At 40.0% G+C, this 26,591-nt stretch overlaps 2 protein-coding genes across 2 annotated transcripts; one reads left to right on the top strand and one right to left on the bottom strand.

Annotated features, from left to right (window-relative positions):
- The first annotated feature begins 991 nt into the window (after positions 1 to 991).
- Positions 992 to 6,722, top strand: LOC146518866 (neuronal vesicle trafficking-associated protein 1-like). Its single transcript, XM_085159232.1, has 5 exons — positions 992 to 1,236; positions 1,554 to 1,707; positions 1,942 to 2,058; positions 3,518 to 3,628; positions 5,384 to 6,722. The coding sequence occupies exons 2-5, from the start codon at positions 1,579 to 1,581 to the stop codon at positions 5,582 to 5,584; spliced, it is 558 nt and encodes a 185-aa protein (XP_085015358.1). The 5' UTR covers positions 992 to 1,236; positions 1,554 to 1,578; the 3' UTR covers positions 5,585 to 6,722.
- A 755-nt stretch (positions 6,723 to 7,477) lies between these two features.
- Positions 7,478 to 23,797, bottom strand: stx18 (syntaxin 18). Its single transcript, XM_085159231.1, has 11 exons — positions 23,579 to 23,797; positions 13,692 to 13,759; positions 12,441 to 12,556; positions 12,216 to 12,293; positions 12,028 to 12,094; positions 11,847 to 11,938; positions 10,149 to 10,243; positions 9,777 to 9,835; positions 9,419 to 9,488; positions 9,242 to 9,322; positions 7,478 to 7,681 (listed from the first exon to the last, which is right to left on the bottom strand). The coding sequence occupies exons 1-11, from the start codon at positions 23,729 to 23,731 to the stop codon at positions 7,586 to 7,588; spliced, it is 975 nt and encodes a 324-aa protein (XP_085015357.1). The 5' UTR covers positions 23,732 to 23,797; the 3' UTR covers positions 7,478 to 7,585.
- Positions 23,798 to 26,591: the final 2,794 nt, after the last annotated feature.

Genomic DNA, 26,591 nt, shown 5'->3' with positions numbered 1-26,591 from the left:
TTGTATATTTCAGTCCTCACAACTGTTATGCAGGGGGGCAAGAGGGGTGGCATGATGATACAATACATAGCTTTAAATTGTTTTTGTGGACATTTTGTTGACATAGTTCACCGAAGAGGTATGCGCCACCCTGCCTAGACCTCTTGGCCTTCCTTCGCACCTCCATGTAAAGTTTTCTAAATCTGCCACTGACTCCCACAGCATACCGGAACCAGACCAAACCCAGCACAGTTAGGATGAAGCAAGTTTTGTTTTGTTTTTGTTTTTTTCTGTTTTACCCATAAGGAAGCAGAACCTCACTGAGCCCCTGAAGCTGTGGTGATCACCTGGAAGAATCAGCAGAGTGCCATATAGCTTGCAGTGTGTGTGTGTGTGTGTGTGTGTGTGTGTGTGTGTGTGTGTGTGTGTGTGTGTGTGTGTTTCAAATCTCAAAAACAGATGAGCTCATTGTCATCCTGTCCTTAAACCCATTACTCACGCGGTAGCCAGGCAACAAGCTACTGGATACAATACAGAAACATGCTAGCTTCAGTCCAGGATTTTTATAGGGTGGCGGCATAATAAGGATATAGAATAAACCAAGTCTAATAAAAAATAGTATGACCAAGGTTCGTGTAGTTGTGGATCGCCTGTTGCTTGTTAATAGACACAGGGTGTATCTATAAGGTGTCTTTTTCTCATTGATCCACACGTTTCTGTGTGTATGCTTCATGTTGAGAACCTTTGATATTAAAACCCAAACAACTAATCACCAATAAATGAATAATAAAAAGGATGAAGTAGCATCTAAGTTTGTTCCTCCCTTTCAAATATCTTATGTACATATACTACTACTACAGCAAACTTAAATGTGGATGCCCCAAAACAAGCGCTCTTTTCTTTCACCTGGATCGCCTTATGATTGGGCAAAGTGACATTTCATCCTAACTGTAAATCTTACTGTTGTTGGAGAGCAGAGGGTTTACAGCCGCTGGTCGGAGTGGGTTCCTGCGTGTGTGTGTGTGTGTATGGATGGATGTAATGAGGACGTTACATCACTTGCAGTGCAGCCAGACACCAGCAGCAGCATCCAGCTCGGAGGTAACGCGGCGCACAAACCCAGCTGGCCATATTGTGCACCAGCTCCCCGCAAATCGGCTGCGTCACACCTCAAGAAGGCACAAAGCAGTACTGCAGGAATAAAACCACTACACTGCGAGAGGCTCACGGATCAACCCCCCTGTATCGCTTGAGCTGGTAAGTGTTTGGATGCATTAACGCGTATTTCTGTGTATATTTTTCCCCCTTCACGGTGATGCATCAGCCCGAGCTTTGCTTGTCCTCTCCTGCGCTTTTGTGCTCAACGGGTTTTCTCGTGGCCCACAAAACGCCCCACATCGTGCACATTACACTGATTGGATTGCATTGTTGTTTTCGTGTGAGAGAAACAAAAACATAATGCACAATTCCTGGAATATTTATGCAATCTTGTGGGGCAGAGGACGATGGATAATGCTTTTCCTTTAGGTTTAATGAGTGCTTGTTTTTTTGTTTTTGCTTTTTGACCCCCTCAGGTTGGCGTTTTTCCGTGCAGGGAAAATGGTTAAACTGGGCAATAATTTCAGCGAGAAAACCAACGGGAAGGTGGTTTCTGAAGACGGGTTTGACACCATCCCTCTCATAACACCATTAGATGCCAGTCAGCTGCAGTTCCCCCCACCGGATAAGGTATGCTTTTTGATTTACCAAAATGTCCATTGATATCTGTGATTCAAAGCGAGGGAACCAGCGCGTTTAGTGGTATTGCCATCACTCCAATTGGGGGTAACCAGTCTTACACATCACTTCAGTCATATTGATTATAACTGTTTCACTTGCATAAAAAATAAACATGTCGATGATTTTACCAGTCATGTTTTTTTCTTCTTCTCATGAAGCGGCTGTGTTTTATTTTCCTGCCAGGTGGTGGTGAAGACAAAGGCAGATTATGACGGTGAGAGCAAAAAGGGAAAGCTACGATCTCCCAAAATCGCAGAGTTCTCAATAAGCATCATTGAAGGCGTTTCTGAGCGACTCAAAGTAAGAATAACGGAGCTGCTACAATCTGTGTTTAATGCATCATCCATATCCCAGTATACTCCCACACATGCACATCCCTGAGAGCAGATATGTGTCTGCCTGCTGCTCAGGACATTTTTCATCCCCCTCCAATCATAATATTTCCTCCCCAGCACAGCTCATACCTTTTGGCTCCTTCATTCAGCCCTCTTTCGTCTCCATGTCCTCCCTTGTTGCCTGTAATCTTGGCCGGCTATACAGAGAGACATAATGCTCACTGATTCACTTAACCCCGCCCTGACACTCTCATTAATTCAGCTGCTGCCATGGTGATGGCCTCCAAATGGCAGCATCTCTCCCACCTTTTAATGCTCCTTTGATTAGAAGATAGATTTTTCTGTGCACACCTATAGAATGATTGAAACACGTGTTTTGCTTTTAAAAGAAACGAATGCGTAAAAGATGCCCTTTCTCCCTATAAATCCATCTCTGCATGTCCTGTGCCAACACTGAGCGATCGTCCCTCTACATTCGTAATCAACAGATGAAAAAATATCTCTGAGCAGTGCCAGGCTCTCATTGTAGGGCTTTAATTCTCAAACACAAAGCCACCGAGGCACATCACTGCCTGAGAAAACACAGCCTACATCCTCACGTCGGTGCTTTGAAATGTTGCAGGCGGGCCTTTCATCACAGAGAGTCTCTGTAATAAGCTCCTGTTGCTCTGCTTTGTGCACGCTGCACTGTATGCTCTGCTGTGTAACTGTCCAATTCAAGCAAACAGATAAAAAGCAAATACTGTCATTCATATCGACGCACACTGTTAAGAATCTTATCAAACCTGAGCCAAACACAGTGGGCCAAAAAAAACAAAAAGAAAACAACCCCTCAAAGAGTTGTTGGATGTGTGGCACATTGCTCATAATGTGTGAAGTCCTGTTTCTCTGCTGCAACTGTGAAATTTCACAGATACAGAACCATTTCACTGACATTAATTTAAAATAGAAATTTTCCCTCCCTCCAAATAACGTAGCATATTCATTTATTCTGCTGCATAAAGCACACCTTTGGGGTGGGTGGGGGTGGGGGGTTCATCTTGGGTAATAATGACGCCCTCACTCCCACTGCCCAGAAGCTCCAGTAGGTGTTACATAACTCCCCTGAGAGGTGGGAGCTGAACTGTACAGGTGGCCGCACAAACTGTGTTCTTGTCGAGTTAATTTATTCAGATTATTCTGTAGACCTGACTGGATGTTACTGTCACCGTTTTACTTTATGACCTTCCACATAATTGTCTACATCTTTTTTCCCCCTTTTGCTTCAATATGGCAACCTTTAATATCAAAGAAGCTATTAGAGGTTGCTCCAGTCTGCCCACTCGCTTCCTTTCATCAAGATGTAGGGAGTCTATTTATGGTGTCCTTTAACGGAGCTGTCGCGTAGGTCTTCTGCTGACGATGACACTGTGCGTCTCCTTTAGGTGACCTTGCTGGTGGTCTGTGCTCTGGCTTTCCTGATGTGCCTAGTGTTCCTCGTGGTCTACAAGGTCTACCAGTATGAACAGCCTTGTCCTGACAGCTTTGTTTACACGGTAAGAAAAACATTTCACCGTGTTGCTGTGTTCTTTTCTTTTTTTGTTTTTACCTTTATCTGGATAAACCTTTGCCCTTCATGTAGTAAAGCATTTTTGTTGCATTATTTTAAATATCTAATTTAAATGAGGATTTAACTGATCATGAGTGCTCACACCACATTCACTGATACAAGCTGACATAAATAGAGAATGTATTTTTACCATGGAGTTTTTTTTTTTTTTTTTAAATAACTCTTATCTGAACTTCCTTAGATCCCCAATACATCTAAATTTTATTACCAGTGCCACCTTTTGTGTGAAAATATGTAATTTTTGAGAGGTCAAACAGTACATTTTTCACATTACAGACAAAATGTGCAGTCAATAAGCAATAAAACACATTAAATAGCTTTGCTGAAACAGCCATGAGGGTCAGCAATTCGCAATAGCTTAACATGGCTACTTTTAATAAAAGATTTCGTTATTAATTTTGTTGACTGGTTTCCAGTTGTGTTCCTGTTCCAGGAGCAGTTTAGATTAATCCTTACCTAAGGCTTTTATCGTCCCATACTGCTGACATATTCTCACAATAAAAGCTGTGGGTCTGAGGTTATCGATTATTATCTCACCACAAAGCCTTAATCCCGCTACCTACAGTGCTGGGAAAAAGTCTTGAGTCACCCTTTATTTCTTTCTATTTTTCCTCCAATACTTTTGCTTCCAGCACTTTTGCACTAACAAGGTGATTCCCATAGAACTATTACCCAAACACCTGGCACATCGTGACATGGTGTCCTTAAGAAATCGGGAAAAAAATCCAGCAAAAACCTGACACAGGACCAGAGAGATGAATCTAGCCCCTCAGGTGACCTTTCTACTCTCCAGTAAAGCCTAATCAGAAATGGTCTCAATAGAAGTGTTGCTGTCAAGAAGCCATTTTCAGGGAAGGTGAACAGGTAGAGGTATGCCAGATTATACAAGAACTAGTCTGAAAGTCTAATTTGAAACCTGTGGTTGAAATTGCTCAATGTACAGAGGAGGCCAGGAGAGAGGTACCACAGTGAGTTTCTGTAGCCATCTGTAAAATAAGGTTGGAGGTTCATGGTTCATGGCTGTATTCCTCCAGTGATGTTGGCCATCTTGCCAAAGTTCCATCACATTTTGATCAACAATGCAATACCATCTGGAAAAAATCTGAGTGTCAGTGGCTTAACTTTCTAGGGTGACATTGATCCCAAACAAACTAATGCAGTAAAAGCATACCTGGGTATAGGAACAGAGTGAAACAATGTCAGTCATGGATTGGCCTTCAAAGAGCCGAGAGCTCAACATTATTGAAGCACTGTGGGGTCATCTTGTCAGGGAACAAAAGAAAAAGGAGCCAACATCCAAAGTCTGGAGAACTGTTCTTGAAGACTACTTAAATAAATGACAAGAAAGCTTGTCTAAGAGACTGTGTTGAAGAATAAAGGTGGTCATACCAAATATTTTGACTTTCAAGCTAATTACAACTGTATACATTTTCCCCCTTATATACATGCATGTTTGCACATGTTAGAATAAATCACTGCAGCAATTTTCCAAAGCAAAATTTAAGACACAAATTGTGCCTCCAGACTTTTGCACAGCACTGTATAACTGTTTAAATGATAAGATTTAACTTGCGTTGTTTTCTGTGCTCTTTTGCTCCAATCTATATTCTGTTGTCGTCACCTATTGTGTGCACCGAATGAGTTAACTCCCAATATGTTTAATTCTCTCTTTCTGGAGCAGCAAGGTCGCTGCATGCCAGCTGGGCTGTATGGCAACTACCCCCCTCAGGGACCTGGGGGCCGCGGACGTCTCTTCACACTCATTAACCACTACAACATAGCCAAGCAGACCATCACTCGGTCAGTATCACCATGGGTGACCATCATGTCTGAGGAGAAGGTCACCCAGCAGGAGACGGAGACTGCCCAGAAACTGGCTTAACCAACCTGGGATCAGGTGGTGGCTTCGCCTGCTGCAGAAAAATAAATAATATGGTTGTGCCATTCAAGCAAACCTCTCAGTCCTGTGGCTTTAATGGTTAAAAATCCACTTCTTTTGGCTGAGGTGCTATGCTGCCTTGTTGATGCAGTTTGGTCAGCTGATGCTTACAGTAGGAGGAATTTCTGCAAGTGAGGCTAACAGCTGGGTGCATTTACAGGTTTGTTTGAATAGCATACACTGTTATTTATTTACACTTTGAGTGGCAAACGTGTAGAAAAAAAAGCCACAGAAACAAACACTGACACACACATTCACTGTCTTTGTACATACACACATGTAACAGAGCTCACTTTAGTACTCAGATTGTGAAACGACTGTGAACCATCTCGTGTCTGCGTCGCTTGTTTTATGCACGCACGACTCTTAATAAATCAGTTTGCTTTGAATCTCTTTGTATTCCAATACATCAAGTACTGATATGAGCATGTTGGAAATCTTGAGGTTGGGCGAGTGTTAAATTTCTCATGAAGTGACAGGATATTTGCCACGGAGGCCATCTGTATGAAAATGTCTTAGTGTTATGGTATTGTGAACAAAGCCTTGACTTGGAGGAAATGTACCAGCAGAAAACATATTTTAAATTGTGCTGTACTGCTCTCTGCATATAGTGCTTTAAAAAAAACTGAGTGTTTGATCAAGTTTCTCTTTCTTTTTTTCCCCTCAAACAGACATGAATGATTGTTTCCATTCATTTGGATTCTGTGAACACAATGTGCTTTGATTTTCTGGCTACACAACACTTATTTAAGGATTACTTTACAGAGCATAACTTTTAAGCTACTGTACTGAATGTTTTTTGCATTGCTAGTGAAGACACTGTATTGCGCAATGCTTCGCATTGATTAATGTCGCCATATATGGCTATAAGCAGCCACCACAGATACTAGAGTTAGGCTGATGTAGTGGAACAATCTGACAGTAGTTGCTTGTCCTGTTGTTTCCTTTCTGTATTTGTCATTTAACTTAACTTGCCACAAATTATGTACCTTTTTCAAACAATGTAATGATTGCCATTGAAGTGCATTTGCTACATAAAAAAATGTCAAATGAAAAACTCAAATAAAGTGCCCACATTTCACACCGACGTCTATGTGCAATCCATTTATGCAAAAGAAGATTTTTATTCATTACTTTGAGAGCAAGTCATGTCAGAGCTGCTGAAAACTCCCTCGGCACAGAAAATAAACACAGTTAAAAGTTCCAGTTGCTCTTGAGCTGACATCAAAGGAAAAAAATGTTCAAAGCACTTTAATGCTGTCACTGGAATCTGGGTTAATCATTATAAACAGATTAACAGAAACATCAGAAGTCAACAGCTACTTTCTCCTTAGCTGACACGAACCAAGGCAGGCAGTGGCTTTAGCTGCCTTTGATGTTATCTGCAAACCCATATAGATACGAATTATAAAAATTGTTTTATATCATGAAATATCATCATGAATTAATGAGAGAAGGTACACATTAAATTTGCTATAAATTAATTGAGAATCATTTGCTTTTACTTGAATGTATCTGATGTGCCAGTACAGTTTATTCGGCTCCAATCTGCAAACCAGTTTGAGCATTTAGAGTAATTTATTTTACATAAAGAACAAATCTTTTTGAATACATAGGACTGTGTTGTCAAGATGCAAATACGCTCTAGTGCATAAAACAGTTTCGGAAGAGATTCACAGGGATCGAAATCCAGTCAAACCATTGTTACTCATGGCTGAGAAAGGCAAGATGTTAAAATACAAGTGCATTTTTATATTAAAGCTACCCTAGATAGAATCAGGGAAGAATTAAGTGCCATTTAAACATGAGGACATAATCTCACGTTCAGTCTCGCTGTTGCCATCACTTCACTTCTCAGTTAGTTGTACAATCACTTCTGAGATAGGCATTGTGTATCAGCTTCAGGCAGTTTCTTGTTGTCCAGAGTCCATTTGGGCAGTCGTGTTAACTGTCATACCAGTCCAGGAAGAGAAGAGAAAAAGAGCACATAACGAGGAAAAAGAGGATCCATACCCTAAATCCAGCGTTGTTTTTGATAGCCTTAAAAAGAAGTAAACACAATGACATTTTACTGAGTGGAAATATAAGTCACATATATACTCACCGGTACACCTGTTCAACTGGTTGTCAATATAAATACCTAATTAGCCAATCACATTGCAGCAGCTTAATGCATTTAGACATGCAGAAGACCTGCTGAAGTTCAAGCTGAGCATCAGAATGGGGGGAAAAAAAAGTGATTTAAGTGACTTTGAACGTGGCGCGGTTGTTGATATCACTGTCCAGTGAATGGCAGTTCTCTAGGCCAAAATGCCTTGTTCATGCCAGAGGTCCAAAGAGAATGGTCAGACTGCTGTGAGCCAAAAAGATGGCAATAACAACACAAATGACCACTTGTTACAACCAAGGTATGCAAAAGAGCATCTCTGAACATATGTTCTTGAAGCAGATGCACTACAGCAGCATAACATCACATCACGTTCCACTCTTGTCAGATAAGATTAGGCTTAAAACTTTCCTTTTTGCTAAAGCATATAGTTAGGGCTGGACCAGGTGACCCTGAATCCTCCCTTAGTTATGCTGCAATAGACGTAGGCTGCCGGGGGATTCCCATGATGCATTGAGTTTTTCCTTTCCAGTCACCTTTCTCACTCACTATGTGTTAATAGACCTCTCTGCATTGAATCATACTTGTTATTACTTTCTGTCTCTCTTCCACAGCATGTCTTTTGTGCCCTCTTTCTCCCCTCACCTCAACCAGTTGGAGCAGATGGCCGCCCCTCCCTGAGTCTGGTTCTGCCGGAGGTTTCTTCCTGTTAAAAGGGAGTTTTTCCTTCCCACTGTCACCAAAGTGCTTGCTCATAGGGGGTCATATGATTGTTGGGTTTTTCTCTGTATCTATGAAGCGCCTTGAGGCGACTTTTGTTGTGATTTGGCGCTATATAAATAAAATTGAATTGAATAGATAAGAACAGGAAACCGATGCTACAACTCACCAACATTGGAGAACAGTAAATTGGTCAAATTTGGCCTGGAATGAAAATTATTGATGTCTGCTGCAACATGAAAGCATGGATTCACCCTGCCTTGTATCAACACTTCAAGGCAGTTCAGTGCTGGTGGTGTAATATTGTGCAAGAATTTCTTGGCACACTTTGAGTCCCTTAGTGCCAACTGAGGATTATTTAAATGCCAAACCCTACCTGAATATGGTTACCAAACAAGCTCATCCACAGTCCACAGAGTACCTATCCTCTGATGGCTGCTTCCAAATCATCTCAAACTGGTTTCTCAAATATGAAAACAGGATCTGGTGACCTCCACAGTCACCAACAGAGCACTTTAAGATGTGAAACAGGAGCATCACATCATGGATGTGGAGCTGATAAATGTGCCGCATGTGTGTGACGCTATCATGTGAAAATGAAACAAAATCTTAGAGGTTTTTTTTAGCACCTTGTTGAATCTGTTGAAATTAAAGCAGTTCTGAAAGTAAAAGGGGGTCTAACACCCAGGTGTATCTAATAAAGTGACCGGAGAATGTACAGCCAATATATGTGATGCAGATGTGTGTTTTTCCCCCAGTGCAGTAAAAGGTACCTCTCGTATATCCTCATTGCCTTCTTTGACGTTCTCTGTAGCACCAACGACGAGCTGATGAATGTTGTCTATTTCTGCTTCCTGTCATGGAGAATAAGATGGACAATAAGTCTGTGTACAACAATGCACCGTGCACTTAACAGACTGCCTGTGTGAAACCGAAGGAACCCAGCTCACTTGTTGCAGGACTTTCTCAGCAAAGATTTCTTGAAGTCGTGAGATCTCTACCACCTTCCCTTCGATTTGCCTGGTGGGTACAAAACACTGGCATGAAGCATCCAATGAAAATAATGTGGCTAGCATATATAAGCCTTTCCAGATGATGTTAGGGGAACAGTTAGTGTTTAGTGATTTTTATCACAAGTGTTTCAGATCCATGTCATTTAGTTTTATTAGCCACCAGAGGACTAATCTGCAAACACTCAAATCTTTGGGTAATTTTAATCCTGTCTTGATCAACATCTAACATTTCAGCCATGCTGTTTAAAACAGACTTATCAAAAACAGAAGGGAACATACACAGATGGAGACTCACCTCACTTCATCCACCAGGCTGTTCATCTCACTGATCAACCTCTTGTTTTCCTGCTCAAACTAGACATAAACACAGTACTGAATAAATATGTATAATGCAGATGTCAAATGCTAATTTAGTGTAAATATATTTCCACTTTTATTTGCCTAATCAGGCAATCCCTGTAAGCTGCTTTTGTGATGACAAATAACAATCCAAATTAGTCTGACATTTGCTGCTCTAAATCTTTAACCCTTCAAACCTCTGGCAAAAATCAACAACGAGTTGTTCCTGTGCACCGACACGCTGTCAAAGTACAACATTAACGTTTGAATCATGCAGATCTATTCATTCATTATTCTGTATACATAAATATTTTCTAAGGTGTCACACCATCTGAATTTCCTCTGGAGAGAGCTCATCTTCCACTCGGTACTCCTCCCACAGGTTTACAGGGTTGTCCTGGACCTCTGATGATGCAGTCTTCTCTAAAGGGCGAAAGATGAAAGACATTTAAAGACAACTTTAGATGTGTTACAATAAGAAACCTCTCTGAAAATATAACCTTGAGCAGTTATTATGATGGAGTTTTTTAAATGGAATATCCTCAATTTATTATTTAGTTCATACTCCTTTATTGCCTTTGGTAAGCTATTCCAACATTCAGTAACTTATTTTTTAGAGTGAGTGTGTTGTGAGTCCAGATGAGCTTTGAAATTGGTTCAACTGCCTTCAGGAAGCAGTCTCTTTTTTGACGTTCAAAAACAAATCAAGTTGACAAGATTATAATAATAAATGTCCTTTTTGACTACTGTAATTATAACTAGGGATAGGTACCATTATGGCACCGGTTCTGACATTAACAGTAGTAACCAGACCGAATAGCAGAACACTCTTGGTGCTTTTTTTTTTTTTTTTCCTGAGATGTCATACACTTTGGATTCTAGCCAATCATTTTACCTTTGCAAGGATAGTAGGCGGGCCCAGGTACGTACGTTCTTTTCGAGCTACAGATTAAAAATGCCCAAGGCGAAGCTGTCAAAAGTCTGGCTGTACTTCACAGCAAAAGATGCAAACTCAGCAGCCTGCAACAAGTGCTTTAAGGTGATACTGTGATACTGTGCAAAGGAGGTAACACCTCGAATCTGACGACCAACCTGGCGACGCATAGCGTTTTCCTCAAAGCCGAGAAATGCACAGAGTTAGCAACATCCCCCAAAAACCCGAAGAGGAGAGTCCTGGCCCCCAGCCCTGCCAGTGTAGCAGAAATGATGACGGATGATGATGGCAGCAGCAGCAGCCGTTCTTCTCTGCGTGAGTAGCTTAATGTTGTTCGTGTGTAATTTACGTTGAGTAGGCTAACCACATTATTACATTAATGCATGTAAGGTGAACTAGCAAACACCGTCGTAGTTACATGCGGCTGTCTTCTTGTTTGATGGCAGATGCCATTTACCCTGGCCAAAAAGGCTAAAATGACCAAAGAAAAAGTGGAAAACAGTTAAACATGAGAGGTTTTTGGACAAAGTTTGTGTTTTTTCCATTGTTTAAGCACTGCCTCCAGCCAAGAGTGATACCATATATGCCCTATAGCTGCAGAAAAGGCTAACATTGTTATCTTTTTCTTTTCTTTTCTTTTTTTTTTTTTTTAATCATTTTTGGACAAAGTTTGTGTTCTCCATTCTTTATGCACCAGTTCGAGCACTGGCACCGTTTCAAAAGTACTGGTTTGGCACAGGTATCGGATAAAACCTAAACGATACCCATCCCTAATTATAGCATTTAATACATTTAACTGATCCAAATAGTGCTACATATTGCTTCCTGTCTGCCAATGTTGGCTATGGATGATGATATGAATAATACTCATACTTAACTCAATCTTAACTGAGCTCACAAAGAATCATCATCATGTGCAATGACACTGTGATAAGACACCATGACATTATATATATTATATATGTTTAAAAAAAAAAGCTGAAATATATAAGATCACAAAAAAAGTAGAAGAAGAAAGCATAATTTGGAGTCAGGCAAGTTCTAATAAAATGCAGCAGGGCTTGTCGTGTCAGGCTTTGCATGTTGACTTACCAGAACTTTCCTCCTTAACGGTGTCCTCCTCTGTGGGCTCCACTTCCACTTTTTTCTCCACTGGACTGTGATGCTCTGGTATCAGTCTTGATCTGTGACCACAGAACACAATTTTACGTGAATCACAAGCAGTTTAAAAATGATGAGTAATAACAGGTCAGTGAGGAATGCAAATACTCACAGCCTCTTCTTGTCCACCATTCTCTTGACTCTAATTGCTCTCTGCTCAGAGTACAGCTTGCATACACCTTAAAACCAAAGATGCAAGGTATGACCAAATTGTGTCAGATGCATTATGAAACAATTATGAACTAGTAAAACAGGTAACAGAGGACTCACTAGAAGTTCAGTAATTAGCTACAAACTCACCTTTTAGGTATGTTTCAATGAGGTCTAGCACCGCTCCCCTGTGCTCCTTTATCTGAGCTGACATAACCTGTTTTTCAGCTGAAATGACAACAATAATACATTTACAGTCAAGACTTCCTGACTTGGAAAGCATGCAGTATGAACAAGACCATATCAGCATTTCCAGATATGTTATGTTTAAATTTCCATTTAAGTTGATTTGTTGCACAGAAATAAAAGACACACCTTCATTGCGTAGCTGCTTGATGGCTTCAGAGCAGGTTCTCATAAAGATCTGAGCATCCTGGTCAATCTGGTCACGGTCATTGTCTGTCATGCGGGAAAGGTCCGATGAAATGAGACTGTAAAACACACACCAGAGCACTGAGAGTGAGCTTGAAGACTTTTACAAACAACATATTTAGTTTTACACCGACAGACATGCCGTAATGTGAATAGTTTCAAGTTGAGAAAGCACTTGTCCAAATACTCCTTCCCTGATTTCCATGCGCAGCTTTAAACAGTGTTCTCCAAATTTGTCCTAAGTGAGCATCATGTTAAGCATCCCATCATACAATGCACACTTTGCGGGGAGAAACCTAAGGAAGCAAGGCAGTAAGCAAGCTAAAGTTTGTATTTTGCTTTAGCTAGGTGTTTTAAACTTTAAAAAGTAAACACGACAATCCACATTTGAGTCTTTTCCCTTTATATTATTAGTTTGTGGGTGGCTGTCCAGGAAATACAGATGTCACTTGACAACAAATAATTGATAATAATTATAAGATTTGAAGCTGAACAAGCCATCCATGGAAGAACTTTAGTTTCATTACCATTACATAATGTTATAAAATAACATGATGTCATTTTATAACATCAGTGTAAATAAATCAGTTATCAACTATAGGTCACAATTACTCTGAGGACTAAGAGGTTAACAGGAAATCTGGAAGATAGTAACAGCTATGGGAAAAGCTGAATGTATATAAGACCTGCAAACATATCAGCGGACAGTCCCATCACTAAATACTACCACACTCAACCCACTGACATGTCTAATGTTTAGTTAATGTTCTCTTTTGAGGTTTCATCAACAACTCGTTCCCAATAGTGGCTACTAACACACACACACACGCACACGCACACACACACACAAAACGCAAAGGGGCCTTGGAGAGAGGAAGGCCTGGATTAGTCCCTGGGTGTGATTTGCTCTACACTTGGTTGCAGCTCAATTATTCCAGACAATTAGACTGGAGTCTGCCTCTACAGACCACCCGACTCGCTGTTGACCTTGTGCCAGCAGGCAGCCCCTGTAGCGCGCGCATAGACACACACACACACACACACGCTGAAAATAACCCTGACTCCTGACCTTCTCTGAATTTTGTCAGAATTAAAGCGTTTGTGCCCTCACCAGCTTTCCCTGCAGCCTTGAAGGGTTTTGCCGTTGCTGTTGTTGATTGTGGTGGATTACTGTGACTGTTTGGAGAAGCTTACCTTCCGGCGCTCACATAATCTTTTCTGTGCTGTAGCAGAAAGTCTTTGAGCTTGGTGATGTTCGTGATCTGCCAAGATAAAGTGAGAAGTAGCATTACTCGACCTCATCACCGTCTTTAAATACGCAGTTGCACCTTCAAATATGTTAATTTCGGTCAACATTGTTTTTTTTTCTTTTTCTTTCAGACATGTATGAGGAAACTATTTTCTCCCAGCTACATTCCAACAGAGCCAGAGTAAATGCATAATTTTACATTTATTGGAAGTGACAGGAAACCAGTGTCCTTCTATCTCTGTGAATTCTCAATATTTACTTATGACAATTCATCAACTCCAGGACATACAAAAATCAAACCAGCAATTTGCATGTCAAACAGCTCTCATAAATAAAACCAAGGGCTTACAGAGCATACAGAGCACTGACAGAGCCATTTCCAATAAGCTTTAAATTTATGATCTGTTGCTATTTATCACAGAGAGAAAGTCCAGGAGTGTGTGTGTGTGTGCAAAGGGAAACCAGAGGAAACTTGGTTCAATCCAATATTTGCTCGTGTAATTCAGTCAAATATTAAAAAAGACCAAATTGCTTCCCTGTCCACAGACTTCTGCTGGCAGGCTACAAGAGGGTGTGGAAGCACACACAGCAGGCTCTGTTGGATCCACAAGAAGACAGAACTGGGACAGACGCAGGACTGAAAAATGACACAATGAGTTTGACTGTGACAGCGAGCACAGAGCGTGGGGGATTATTTTGATAGCATAACGACGCTGTCTTCAGCCTTCACTTTTTCACCCTAACAGCCTCAATTATCAAATTGCTTTGGCTGTAAAGAGTAACCTGGCACCAGTCGTCTAATAATGTCTCTAAACATTCATTCCTAGCGTCACAGTGACTTAAAGCGGTGTTTTATTTGAGCTGACGTTTGAAAAATGACTCGTTTGTCAGGGCAGAAAGAAGGTGTTGTGATAAACAGAGCCGAGCAATTTGTTAGAAACCTAGAAGTCCTTCTCTGGTTTAGAGGGTGACGTACGACACTGCTGTGGGGGGCATGCTAACGCAGGCAAGGACAAGGCAGGCTGACCCCCGCTAATAATACAATTATTTGTGAGGTCAGGAGTTAATTGATGTTCAGTGCAGTTGAGCTTGGAGGGTTCAGGGAGAACAGAACCGTACTTATAGTTTAAAGTCATTCAGATCAGCATTAGTTACTAGTTTAGAGCCTATTCAAAACATTCCTGTTTGAAATTGGCTCCAGTAAATCTCTAGTTTTACTGTTGCAGCATTCTCAATCAATCACTGACCAACCATAATTATGACTGTACACACTTAAAGTCTATAAATATCGCATGGGAGCAGACGGCAACAATGTTTGGGTGAGCATCATCGTGTCATGTGACATTTTATGATGCAACTCATTAAGTATTATATCTGTAATCAAACATTAATGTTACACCATAAATGTATATTATTTTAATATATTCTTTATTTGACATGATTATAATTTCTAAATATGACATCTAAAAATGTTTTTAATATTATTACAACCACTCTGTTCGGTAAATTTAACAGTATCTTGACTACCAAACAAAAGACCTATGATTAAAACACACGGGTTTGTCAGTTATCACAATAATAACAGACCTTTTTTCAGATGCCTGATCAGAATAATATTGAAGCACAACTTCAAAAGGACTCCTGTGACACTGTTATATTAATCTGCATATGTAACAGTCGGCGCTTCCCTTAACTGACAAATCAGTGCTTTCACTTGACTTAAAATCCTTAACACATTCTGAATTCACCTCATCTCTGGAGTTAACACAGTTAATATGACCACTGTTAAAACAAATACAAAAAATACAATATAAAATGGCCCACGACAATGTTAAGACGATGCATGGAGAGGAAAGAGTTGGTAAAAATCCCTTTTTAGCCAACTACTACAAACAGAATACACTCAGTACCTTGACAATTGTAGTATATAATGCTTAAGTGAGGACAGGACGATGTCTTGTTAATAGCTGCTGGTACAGCTGTACTGGCATAATAAGCCATTTGCAATGCACCACACTGTTGACTGTGTTTCTGAAACATTCCCACACTGTAGAGGTTCATGAGCAATCCTTCCAGCTTGCTGTTTGGAGGGTATTAATTGGACACAGCCATCTTTGCAACACAGTCTTATTGCAACCATTTAGATGAATTATATTAATGACATGAAGTAGTACGTAGAGTCATGGACTGCTCTTTGAAGTTAATCAAACACATGCAAAGAATCCTTCATATAATTAAAATCTAGCATGTCAGTGAATAAGACTGGTTATCATTGTAACAACCTTTATAAGTTTTTTATAGCTTTAAACTGCAAACAAGCTTGGAAACAACATCTTACAGCAAAAATTGGACTGTTTGGTTTTTGTTTTTGTTTTTTTAATTAAAAGTTGCTTTGTGTTGTTGCTGCAACATTTCAACTCGTTCGTTGTGGTTTAGAGTCTTTTGGTATGATTTTGTCAGGAACAAATAAAGTGAAATGTTATGTCTAAGTTCCTAAATGAAGCACAGAGATATTTATGTAATCTAGAGTTGAAATTAGAAAATATAAACTCCTCCACACCAAGAACGATTTGTCTTGTCTTTACTATAAACTGTTTCCTTCTTGCAATTAACACTCGGTTTCAGCTTTGTACAAAGTTTTTCTGACTACAAACCTCTACTCGTGGTACTACACCCTTTTCACCAGCAGGCAGTGCTAAGCCCAAAGCACTGGAACACAGTGGAAGGTCTGTGTGTGTGTGTGTGTCTGTTAGAGTGTGTTGTGGGGGTGCTGGGGAGTGTCAAAGACTGCTGCTCTGGGGGTTGAGCTGCCTCCTGTGTGTATACATTGGAGCTTGGATTCCCAGCACAACCTCAAGGGTTTGCAGGGGTCAGAGGGAGCAATTGCTCTTGTAACGTAAGACCTTAAAGAGCAAGTAATTCCTGAACAATGAGGAAGGGGGTGGCCTTGTGCATGCGGCTCACCACATATGTGTATGCATAGGTACGCGTGAGCGTGTGTGTGAGTGTAACGTGTAGCTGCCACAGGTGTGTGTGAGGCAGAGCTTGCAGGGAAGGCAAGAGGAGACAGTCTGCCGGGCTATATCTAATCTCGTCATCATCAAAGACCCCCACTTTACCTCCTCACTTTCTCCTTCCCCTTGGTTCCCTCCAGCTCTGACTGAGCCCAAACAAACCATCAGGGGGGATTATTATGAGGAAGAAAAGAGAAAAGGCTTAGCTAGCAGATTTTCTAAAGAGCCTGGATAGCTCTTTGTTTTGTTTAATCCAGGTAACTGACAGAATTTGATGATGACTGCCCTGCTTTGGTTCAAGTCCCTGTGTGTCCTGACTGTGGGCTATCCATACTGACGCCACGTTATGTTGTGTTTAGGAATGTGGCCCTGATGCAGAGAGGATGCTTCAGAGGAGAACACTGAGCCACATGTTGACTCTATTATCATGTTTATGTCTGACTCTCTAATGGGCTGAGTTTTGTCTTCTCATGTCTATTCACAGTTAGGAAGCTTTAGCCAGCTCTATAAACAAACGAGGAGTAATCAAAGAAAGCTTTTAAGAATATTTACCAACTGGGTCCTCGACCCTTTTGATATGTGCTAAAGTTGTATTAATCTGTCACAAGTTTAACCGGCCAATTCACTTCGATACAAAGATGTAGAAAGCAGCGCTTGCATGCAGTCTCGGTGCTTCTTCATCTACCGTCACACAGGTCAGATCAAGGATGGATTTGAAAACAGAGAGTCTGAATCATATATTAGAGATTTTCAAATACTGAGGAATATCAGCCAATGTATTGTCTGCGGTGAAGAGTACAAAGCTGAAATGACCACATTACCGCTATTGTATTTTACAACTGTGTCACATTTCTCCCCTTCAAGACAGATGGAAAGCATTCAGCAATCATCTCTGTTCAATCACAACTTGTAACGGTCCTGCTGCTGGAGCTTAGTGAGACGGACTGAGTCAGTGGCAAAACTATTGAGGAAGGTTTACAGCCTGCCTAAACCGATTTCAAGCATGCATTGAAAGCCATCATATCTTAATAATCAATTTCATATGAAACAGATGTGAAGGGCGGGGCTGTAACGTTTCACTAAAACACAAATGGACAACGCGGGACAAAAAATTAATTAATAAACAAAAAGGCAAAGCTGGCAGCTGAAGAGAAGGTGACATTAAACATGTGAGATAAACAGAACTGTTTTTAAAAAAGGACACCACATAATATCATAGATACATACAGTATCTACCATTAGATTCAAAATATTGTTGTGTAAGTATTTGTATTTATTGATATTCCTTAGAGAGTATACTTAATCACGTTTTGTGATTATTTCAGCATATTTTTGAATTATAAGACCATCTCTCTTTTGTTTACTTAAGTCCGGTCAAGTTGCCTTGGTTGGACTGACGCAAACCTGTGTCTGTTTTTCAGAACTGCCAAAATATTATCACAGCGAACTGGAATTATGGTTTGCAAGGCCACATGTTTGTTTCAGCCCAGGAGGAAATCTTATATTACACTTTATTAATGTTCAATATTCATATACAATATAATGCAAACAGTGCTGCACACAGTGGGTCATAGAAGAGTAAGAAACGTACTGTCCACATTGCCATCCCCCTGGTGAAACAAGTAAATAAAAGAAAGCTCACCCCTGCTTAGGACAGCAGGATACACAGGCAGAAATCCTGACAACAAAAGGAAATAAATCAGCAAAATCACTAGCTCTATAACCTAGATGGACTTAATGTGCATCTCCTGCCAACCTGGTATCAGTTGTCATGGTCATTATAATAAATAAGTTTTTCCCCCTGCATACAGTAGCACTGAAAATACCTAAAAAGTACCAGAAATGTAATTTAACCATGTAAGTGACACTGTAACTTTCCTTCAGTGTATTATACATCACTGAAGTGATATAATTCATTTCCAAAAAAGAACCAAAAACAAAACCACTTGAGTTAAAATTTAGTTTCAAAAACACGAGCAAGAAAAAGACATAATCTATAAAGACAGAAAACACTTGAATGATTTAATAAAGCAAAATAATTTGAGAAGTGCATGGAAAATCCAGACGTTTGATCGGAGTCAGATTCTCACAGTAATGGAAAACTCAAACCTACTTGAGTCTTTACCTCTAAGACAGTAAACAAACTTGTTTTTTGACCTTTGCTTTAAAAACAAAACTGAAACAGTATCATCTGCTTTAGTTTTATTTTGTGCATTCAGTATCAATGTGAAATGACAACAAATAATGAATACCCCATGACTTATTTCCACATTTTATCCTGTAACAAAAGGCCCACTTGTATTCTTTATAGTTGTCATTTGCTTAAACAGATAAGTACACATCTGTTGTAGTTTCATGGCTCGGATTTTAGTGTTAAGAGTGGTGAATGCAGTCTGCTGTCATTAGTATTGGGAAATCGCAACATTTGCCTAATGATAATGCTGTAAGACAGTATTTAAAGTATCCACAGCTGCTGCTTGTTCATCTCTAACAATCGTGTCTACAGAAAAGCAATGACTGCCTCATGACTTAGAGCTTGTCATGCATCTGTAAAACTGCTTTTAACCACTTTTTGCTCATTAGTTTCATTTTCATGAGTCCTTCCAAAACCTTTTGTTGCGTGCAGTAAAACAAAGATCACGATCCTGCTCAGGGCTGACAGCAGATGCCTCAAAATTCAATTTGCCTGGCTTTCATGGGAAAACAGTGCAGAGATTAGGCCAACTGGTAAAAGAGACCATTTAGCAGCACTGTTCATCTGAGCGTGATCCCTGCAAATCGCTCAGCATAGACTTGGCTTAGGCAGCTGTATGCGACTGCGTTTTACCTTTTCGTGTTGTACTTTGGTAACGTGATGAGCAGAAGCATAATATAAAATTACTGACTGCAAACTTGGAAAATGTGGCTAAATAAGGCACTACCATTGTTTTAGTACATATTATGTACAATATTAATTTTTTTATTTTTCACTGATCTGGCTTTTGGGCTTTTTAACATCCCTATGATAAATGTTTTACCTTTTTTTGACTGCCAATTACTTTTACTTCTAGAAAAACTGTGTGGAGGGGGGGAGGCCATACTTGTGCACCACATTCCCTAAACAACTCATAAATGTCATGTAACATCTGCTGCTGTGGCTGTACACCATCTGTATGTGATCCGTTAAGCACAAGAAGAAATGTGCAAATTCATTCCAGTTTCATCTGAAGCAAAACACCCACAGGCTCTTAAACACATCTCTAACGATTATTTCAACTTTGATCTGCGACTCTGACCTTTGCAAGTTCACTGATCCTCTTTAACGTCCCGGTGTGATACAAGGTGATAATTTTAACTTCTCTTTCACAACGGTTTAGCTTGATTTAGTTTATAACATCTCAAACATAAAATGAAATTTCAATTTTAAAAAAAAAGAAAACACACTGGAGTTGGAAACTTAACCATCGTCGAAAAAATTCAGACTAAATGTTACGAAAATACTAGAGCATACCATTTCACTGTAAAGTTTTCACAGCGAAGAGCCCCTCTAACAACACAACATAATTTTAAGAGCTGGCCCACTTTTCAGTGTTTCAAAGAAAACAGTGTGAGAAGGAGCCAATTTTGGAATACCAATACTGAAGGCAGAGTGGGGAGCCAAGCGCTATTTTCTACACCCAATTTGACAATTTTAGAGTGACCTTCCCCATTTAAACTCGAGAAGGGTAGCATGCTGCGGAGAGCGACGAGGTGAGCGGTGAAACGGAGATCACAGCGCCCAAAACCAACCCCTATGAGGTAAAAGATTCCCCTTACCAAACCCCACCCTGCAAACACTGGCCCTCTTATTAGTCAATCAAACCCTTCTTGAATCGACTTGAAAGTAGCTACATTTCCTTTCTCATTGTGTTGACTTTTGAGTGGAAAAAGAAAAAAAAGTCTCAGAGGTCCACTGTGTATTTGTCAACTTTGATGTTTTCTTTCTATTTTTGCGAAGCTTCAATGGGAATTTAGGAGGGAGAGTTATGCATGTCTTGAAGGGCACCCACATCTGTTGTGCATTAGGTGCCGGCCGTCAACATTGTTACTGGGGACCTAATTTAATATTTTCTCTGTTTTGATCTTCCACCTTTAATCACTGGCTCTTGGGAGGATCAGCTTTCCCCAGAAATTGTTTGAGAGCCGAAAGAAAATGTTATTGCAGCATGTTTATGGAATCATACATGGGAAGAGGCGACCTGCATAAAAATTACTGCCTATGTGATGCCGAATAGAGACAGAAAAGGATAGCTGAGCCGGGGAGACATGGGTGAAAACCGCGACATAACTGTAAGCAGTCAGGACATTCCAAGCTCACATTTTCAATTTCGGCAAAAACAGCTTCACTGAGATGGTCGGAGATGATATCTGCAATGCGAAGGAGACAGCAGTAGGGGGGGAGGAGAGCAGGGTGCAGCCACCACAGGATAGGTTTGGGTTTCTCTTGAATAAGCAGCAGTGCCTTTATTAAACCACCATTTCTAATATGAATGTAACAGAACATAACAAAAACCTGGTTGTGCAGAGCTGCAGCAAATGGGCTCATGTTTGCCTCGGGCTGATGGCTGAAGACATCGGGTACAACTTAAAGCCCTGACTCCCCTTGGGATACGTAAAGTGGTTCTTCAAGGTACCTTTGAAGAGGTTTGTTTTTGAGATATTCATGTCAGGCCAAAGAGTAGCAGTAGACGTACAAGCAACATGTACACTGCTAGATCTTGTACCGTCAACCATAGAGGATGGGTCTGTATTTCAGCGGAAAAAGATTATTTAAGATGTTTTTCATGACATTTCCTGAATCAACACAATGGCTCATAAAATGAGATCCAAAACTGTTTTCCCCAATATATTTAGTCTTATGTGAAATCCTACAAATAAATTTATATTATTATTAGAGGAGATGAAGTCTAAATTCCATTACTGACAGTGTATTAAAAAGCTAGAATTTTTCACTGAGACCAAGGTCATTTTAACTGGCTATTACCAGAAAACTAAGAAAGGAAGAAAAGAAAACATATTTCTTCAGTTGTGTAGCTGTTCATATTTATATGGTTTCTGAAAAAAATAACGATATCAACTGCTGATCCAAGCGTGTAAATTTTTTTCTGAATATCAGTTGCAGGCCTCATGTTGTGGAAAATAAATTGCACAATTTACAATTAAACTGCGATATAAATGAACTGTTCTGGTGAAAAGAAGAGGCTTCACTGAGTTCAATGCTATATATATATATATATATATATATATATATATATATATATATATATTTATGTGACACTTTTGTCCTTTTGATTTTTTTCATGAGAATTTGGTCAAATATGAGAATATAGACTGGGAGACTGCACACCAGCAGCTATGAAAAAACATTTCTGACTTATTTCTCGCCCTATGATGCCCACACCTATCAATCTGTGCCAAGAATGTTTTTCATGAAGTGGCGTATGCACTTATAATAACTGCATACTGTGTAAAACACAGTTGAGCACACATGTAGCAAGCCTGGACATCCCCAGATAACTTTAATGAGTGAATATTGTATCTGTAAAAGTTGTAGGTTACCAAAGCATATACAGGAAAGGGCATAAGATATTTCTGTTGTAACCCCCCCCCCTCCCTCCAAAAAAAAAAAAAAAAAAAAAAAAGCATTTCATTAACATCGATAGGATATTCTTCTTCTTCTTTCAGCTGCCTTTACAAAATGCCATAGCAGATAATTTGCCTCTATTTCACCCTATCCCTAGCACCCTCCTTTATCACAAAACCCCTCTGCATGTGCTCCTTCACTACATCCATGAGTCTCCTCTTAGGTATTCCTCTCTTCCTCCTGCCTGGCACCTCCACGTTCTTTGCCTAGTGTATTCTCTTCCGACTGTGCATATATCCAAGCCATCTCATCCTTGCCTATTTAACTTTGCCTCCACGCTGCTCAACCCGAGCTGCCCCTCTGATGTGTTTGTTTCTAATTTCGTCCATCCTGGTGACTCCCAGTGAAGATCTTAACATCTTCAGTTCAGCCTCCGGTCGTTTTTGTCAGTGCCACCACGTCCAAGCCATACATCATAGTAGGTCTAGTCTTGCAAACCTTCTCTTTCCCTCTTGGTGCTATCCTTCTCTCACAAATCACCCCTGACATTGCCTCAACCTTCTTCACCCTGTCTGCAAACTCTTTTTCACACCTCTTATGCATTATCCGTTGCTTTGGATGGTTGACCCCAGATATCTAAACTACTCAAACTTCAGTACCTCTGCTCCTTGCAGCTTCACTGTTACACCTGTGTCCCTCTCATTCACACAAATGTATTCTGTCTTTCTTCTACTGACTTTCATCTTCTCTCAAAGCATACCTGCACATCTCCAGGCTCTATTTCACCTGCTCTCTACTCTCAGTACAGATCTTCAAAGCCTTCAACAAACGATTAACTGGCCACTTATCGTATTAGTCAAAAATCACAACCTTTATATTTCAAATCTCAACGTATCATAATATTATGTATTCTATGACAAATTTTGAATATAATTTGTATATATTCAATATAAATTTAAAAAAATCTAATCCAATTTAAGTTCATGCTGCATTTAGCAAAGTTATAGTCTGCAAATGTTGACAGGCCCGTCTAACCACGAACAGCGCCAACACACCAAAGGAAATATAAGTGGTAAGCATCGTATATGCTCTGTATTTCACTGGCTGCTGTTGCTCATACAAAGTAGTAGTAAGTTTAGAAGCTGCCATTAAACGTAAAGCACTTTGGCCACTGTGCTAGCAGAGTTAGCTAACGCTAGCCTGGATGAACACTCACCACTTCTTTCGCCCTCGGTGAGAAGCCACTCTTCGGTCTGCTTCTCTTGAAAATTTCATCTTTGGTCGAGTCGAAGCCAATCCCTATGGCCTTGTTCCTGGTTTTGACCGTCTTAACGCTGGCTTTGAAAAGTAACGTGATATCAACAGCCATGTCTGAGCAGCTGCAGCCGACTGCTCACCGCTGTAAACAAACTGACACGTCACCCGGTGAGGACGTCATCTTCGTGGGACGCGCTGGATTTCTCCTGTAATACGGGTACGAAAGCGTTACGTAAAGATTTCATCAGTATTTATTTATTATAACTAATATTCACATCATAATAATTGAATTCTGCTACAGTCCGATCGTATATTTAAAGACTGGTCGCTTAGAATCAACTCTTGTAGGGAAAATCTTAAAATATCTTTAATTTAAAAAAATATATATTAATATTTTAACTGAAACCTTGAGTCTGAAAGCATTAACTTGAAGCCTTTACTTGTATGTGCCAAATTTCAGCTTTGTTTTAGGCATGTTTTAGGGAGCACAGATATAACAGATAATCCATCACAGATAATCAATCTGTGTGTATCTCTTAGATAATTGCCTCTAAAGGCTCTTGAAGTGATGTCCAGCAGAATGCAGGAGAAGAGAAACACAGTCAGAGGAAAATATGTCACTGGAGTATCCATAGAAGATAAGAGACAAGTCTGGGAAACGACAGTCCAAACCATAAATGCTGTCATCCCACAGGTCAATTGTACAGTTTCAGACTGCAACAAAAATGGGAAAATCTGACTGCAAATACAAGGGAGGAGATCAAACGACAGAAATACACAGAGGTAAAGGTGAGGAAAATCAAGGAGTTGAAGCAAAATGTATAGGATAGTGAAAAACAAGGAAAAAGCATTTAAACATAGAGAGACAAAATAGGGAGTATGCATCATTAATTATTTAATAAACTCGTTATATTTATCAATAAATAATGCAAGCAATGATTCTTTGTTAATAGATAAAAGCCTGTCCATTGAGCAGTTCATTACAGAGACCCGAACAGTTATTTCTGTAATGAACCTCTGAGACGTGCTGCAACAAGAGAGAGACGACTCTTTAGCCCCACAGCTGATGGAAACTCTTAGTTTATCAAATCAGAGCGAGTTTTGGGGATTATTTACTGAAGGTTTTCTGAAAGATTGCCCATTCATTTCAAATTTAAAATAGCATTTATCAGATAAATTAATGGATAAAAGTTTTTATTCATGCTGTGTTTGTGATGAAAATATTCCCACAATAGATGAAGGATTCCCAAACAAGAAGCAGCTGACACAGTGACAGCTCCCCACATATGCGAATATGCAGCATAACCAAAGATGGCATTTAGTAATGTAGCTAAATCACTGGCAGTGCAGTTGAGTGCGCCACATGCTACTGACATTACCGACTCTAGTGAACATCTGGATAACATTTTACTTCTCTATCACCAGCCTACTGCACAATCAACAAATTAAACTATACAGTTTATCGTTTTAAATGTGTAGTGTTTTCTGCGAAACGATAAGAAATATTTAGTCTGAAGGAAGATACTAGTTTTGTTCCACCTCACTAAGGAGGTGAAAGGTACCTCCTGACCTGGTGAGCTAGGTGAGCTATAAGAATATTTATATGCCAGTGCATTTTCGAAATGCGCACATTCAACTTATTTCCGAGTTTTCTGCCATGAATGCAACCCATGTTCCTAACAATGGGCTGATTTATGCTGTGTGGGATGTGTTGGATGGTTTTCAATGTCTTTGTGGAGACTTGTGCTCAGAGACTGTGCAATATCTGAGCTGTGCAGTGCAGTTTTTCTACACTGCCTCTACCTGGTAGCAATGTGATGAATAAGGAAATGTTTTGATGTTTACATCACAGTGAATACTGACAGATGATGGCTGCGTGTTGGCGCTAATCAAAACTACAATTCGTGCCAGAACTTCTGTCTGTTGTTCTAATGATTATATTTTGGTATTGTGTTGTAACTGTGTGTGTGTGAGTGATTGTCAGTACAGTCTGTGTCCAAAACAAACAAACAAACAAAAAAACAGCTGATGCAGTGTGTTTATATTAAAGTACATCGGTGTAATTACTGGAGGCTAAGATACATAATAGCTTTGCTTTTCCTCCTGATTACGCAATTTGTTGTGTAAAAAGAAAATCAATGTGTTAACTCAGAGCGCTTGTTATCACTAAAAATCTCCTGAAAGAGACTGTATTTACTTTACACTTTCCATTCAAGACTGCATTTAAGCTTGTGTTATTTCGGTTTTTGGCATGGACATGAAGTTTTAGATTTTAAAGATAATCCATGTTGCAGTTACTGATCGACAGTAGTTATAGTAAAAGAATGGGTGGTGGATCTAAATTGCCTGTACATATGAATGTGAATGATTGTCTGCCTCTCCCGGTTAGCTCTGTGACAGACTGGTGACCTCTTCAGCCAGCCTGTACTCTGCCTCACACCCTATGACAGCTGGGGTAGGTTCCAGCCCGTCTGTGGACTTGAATTGGATAAGTGGAAGAAATTGGATGGATGGATGGATGTAGTACTTGGGAGCAGTATAGTGACAACAGCAATACAGTGCTTTTTGGTAAAGTGGCATAGTGGTTAGCACTGTCACACTACAGCAAGAAGAGCCTGGGTTTGAATCCACTAGCTGGCTGGAGACTTTCTGTGTGGAGTTTGTATGTTCTCCCTACAGTATGTTACCATTAGTTCTCTCCAGGTACTCCAGTTTCCTCCTACAGACATGCATGCGTTAGGGTAATTGGTCATTCTAACTCTTTCCATAGGTGTGAATGAGCACAAATGGATTTCCCTCTGTTTTAACCCTGCAAGAGACTTGCACCGTAGACCCTGCCTTTTGCCTTATGGTAGCACAGATAGGTTCCAAGACCTCTTGTAACCCTGGATTAGATAAACAGAAGAAGATGGATGATTAAATGGCCACATAAAGAAAATTTTATGTAATATTTAAATATTTTTGCAAGGAAT

This window comes from Neolamprologus multifasciatus, chromosome 5 (genome assembly GCF_963576455.1).
Source record: "Neolamprologus multifasciatus chromosome 5, fNeoMul1.2, whole genome shotgun sequence".
NCBI classification, from domain to species: Eukaryota; Metazoa; Chordata; class Actinopteri; order Cichliformes; family Cichlidae; genus Neolamprologus; species Neolamprologus multifasciatus.
Note: the sequence above shows the minus strand (reverse complement) of the source record. Positions and strands in the feature narration are given on the sequence as shown.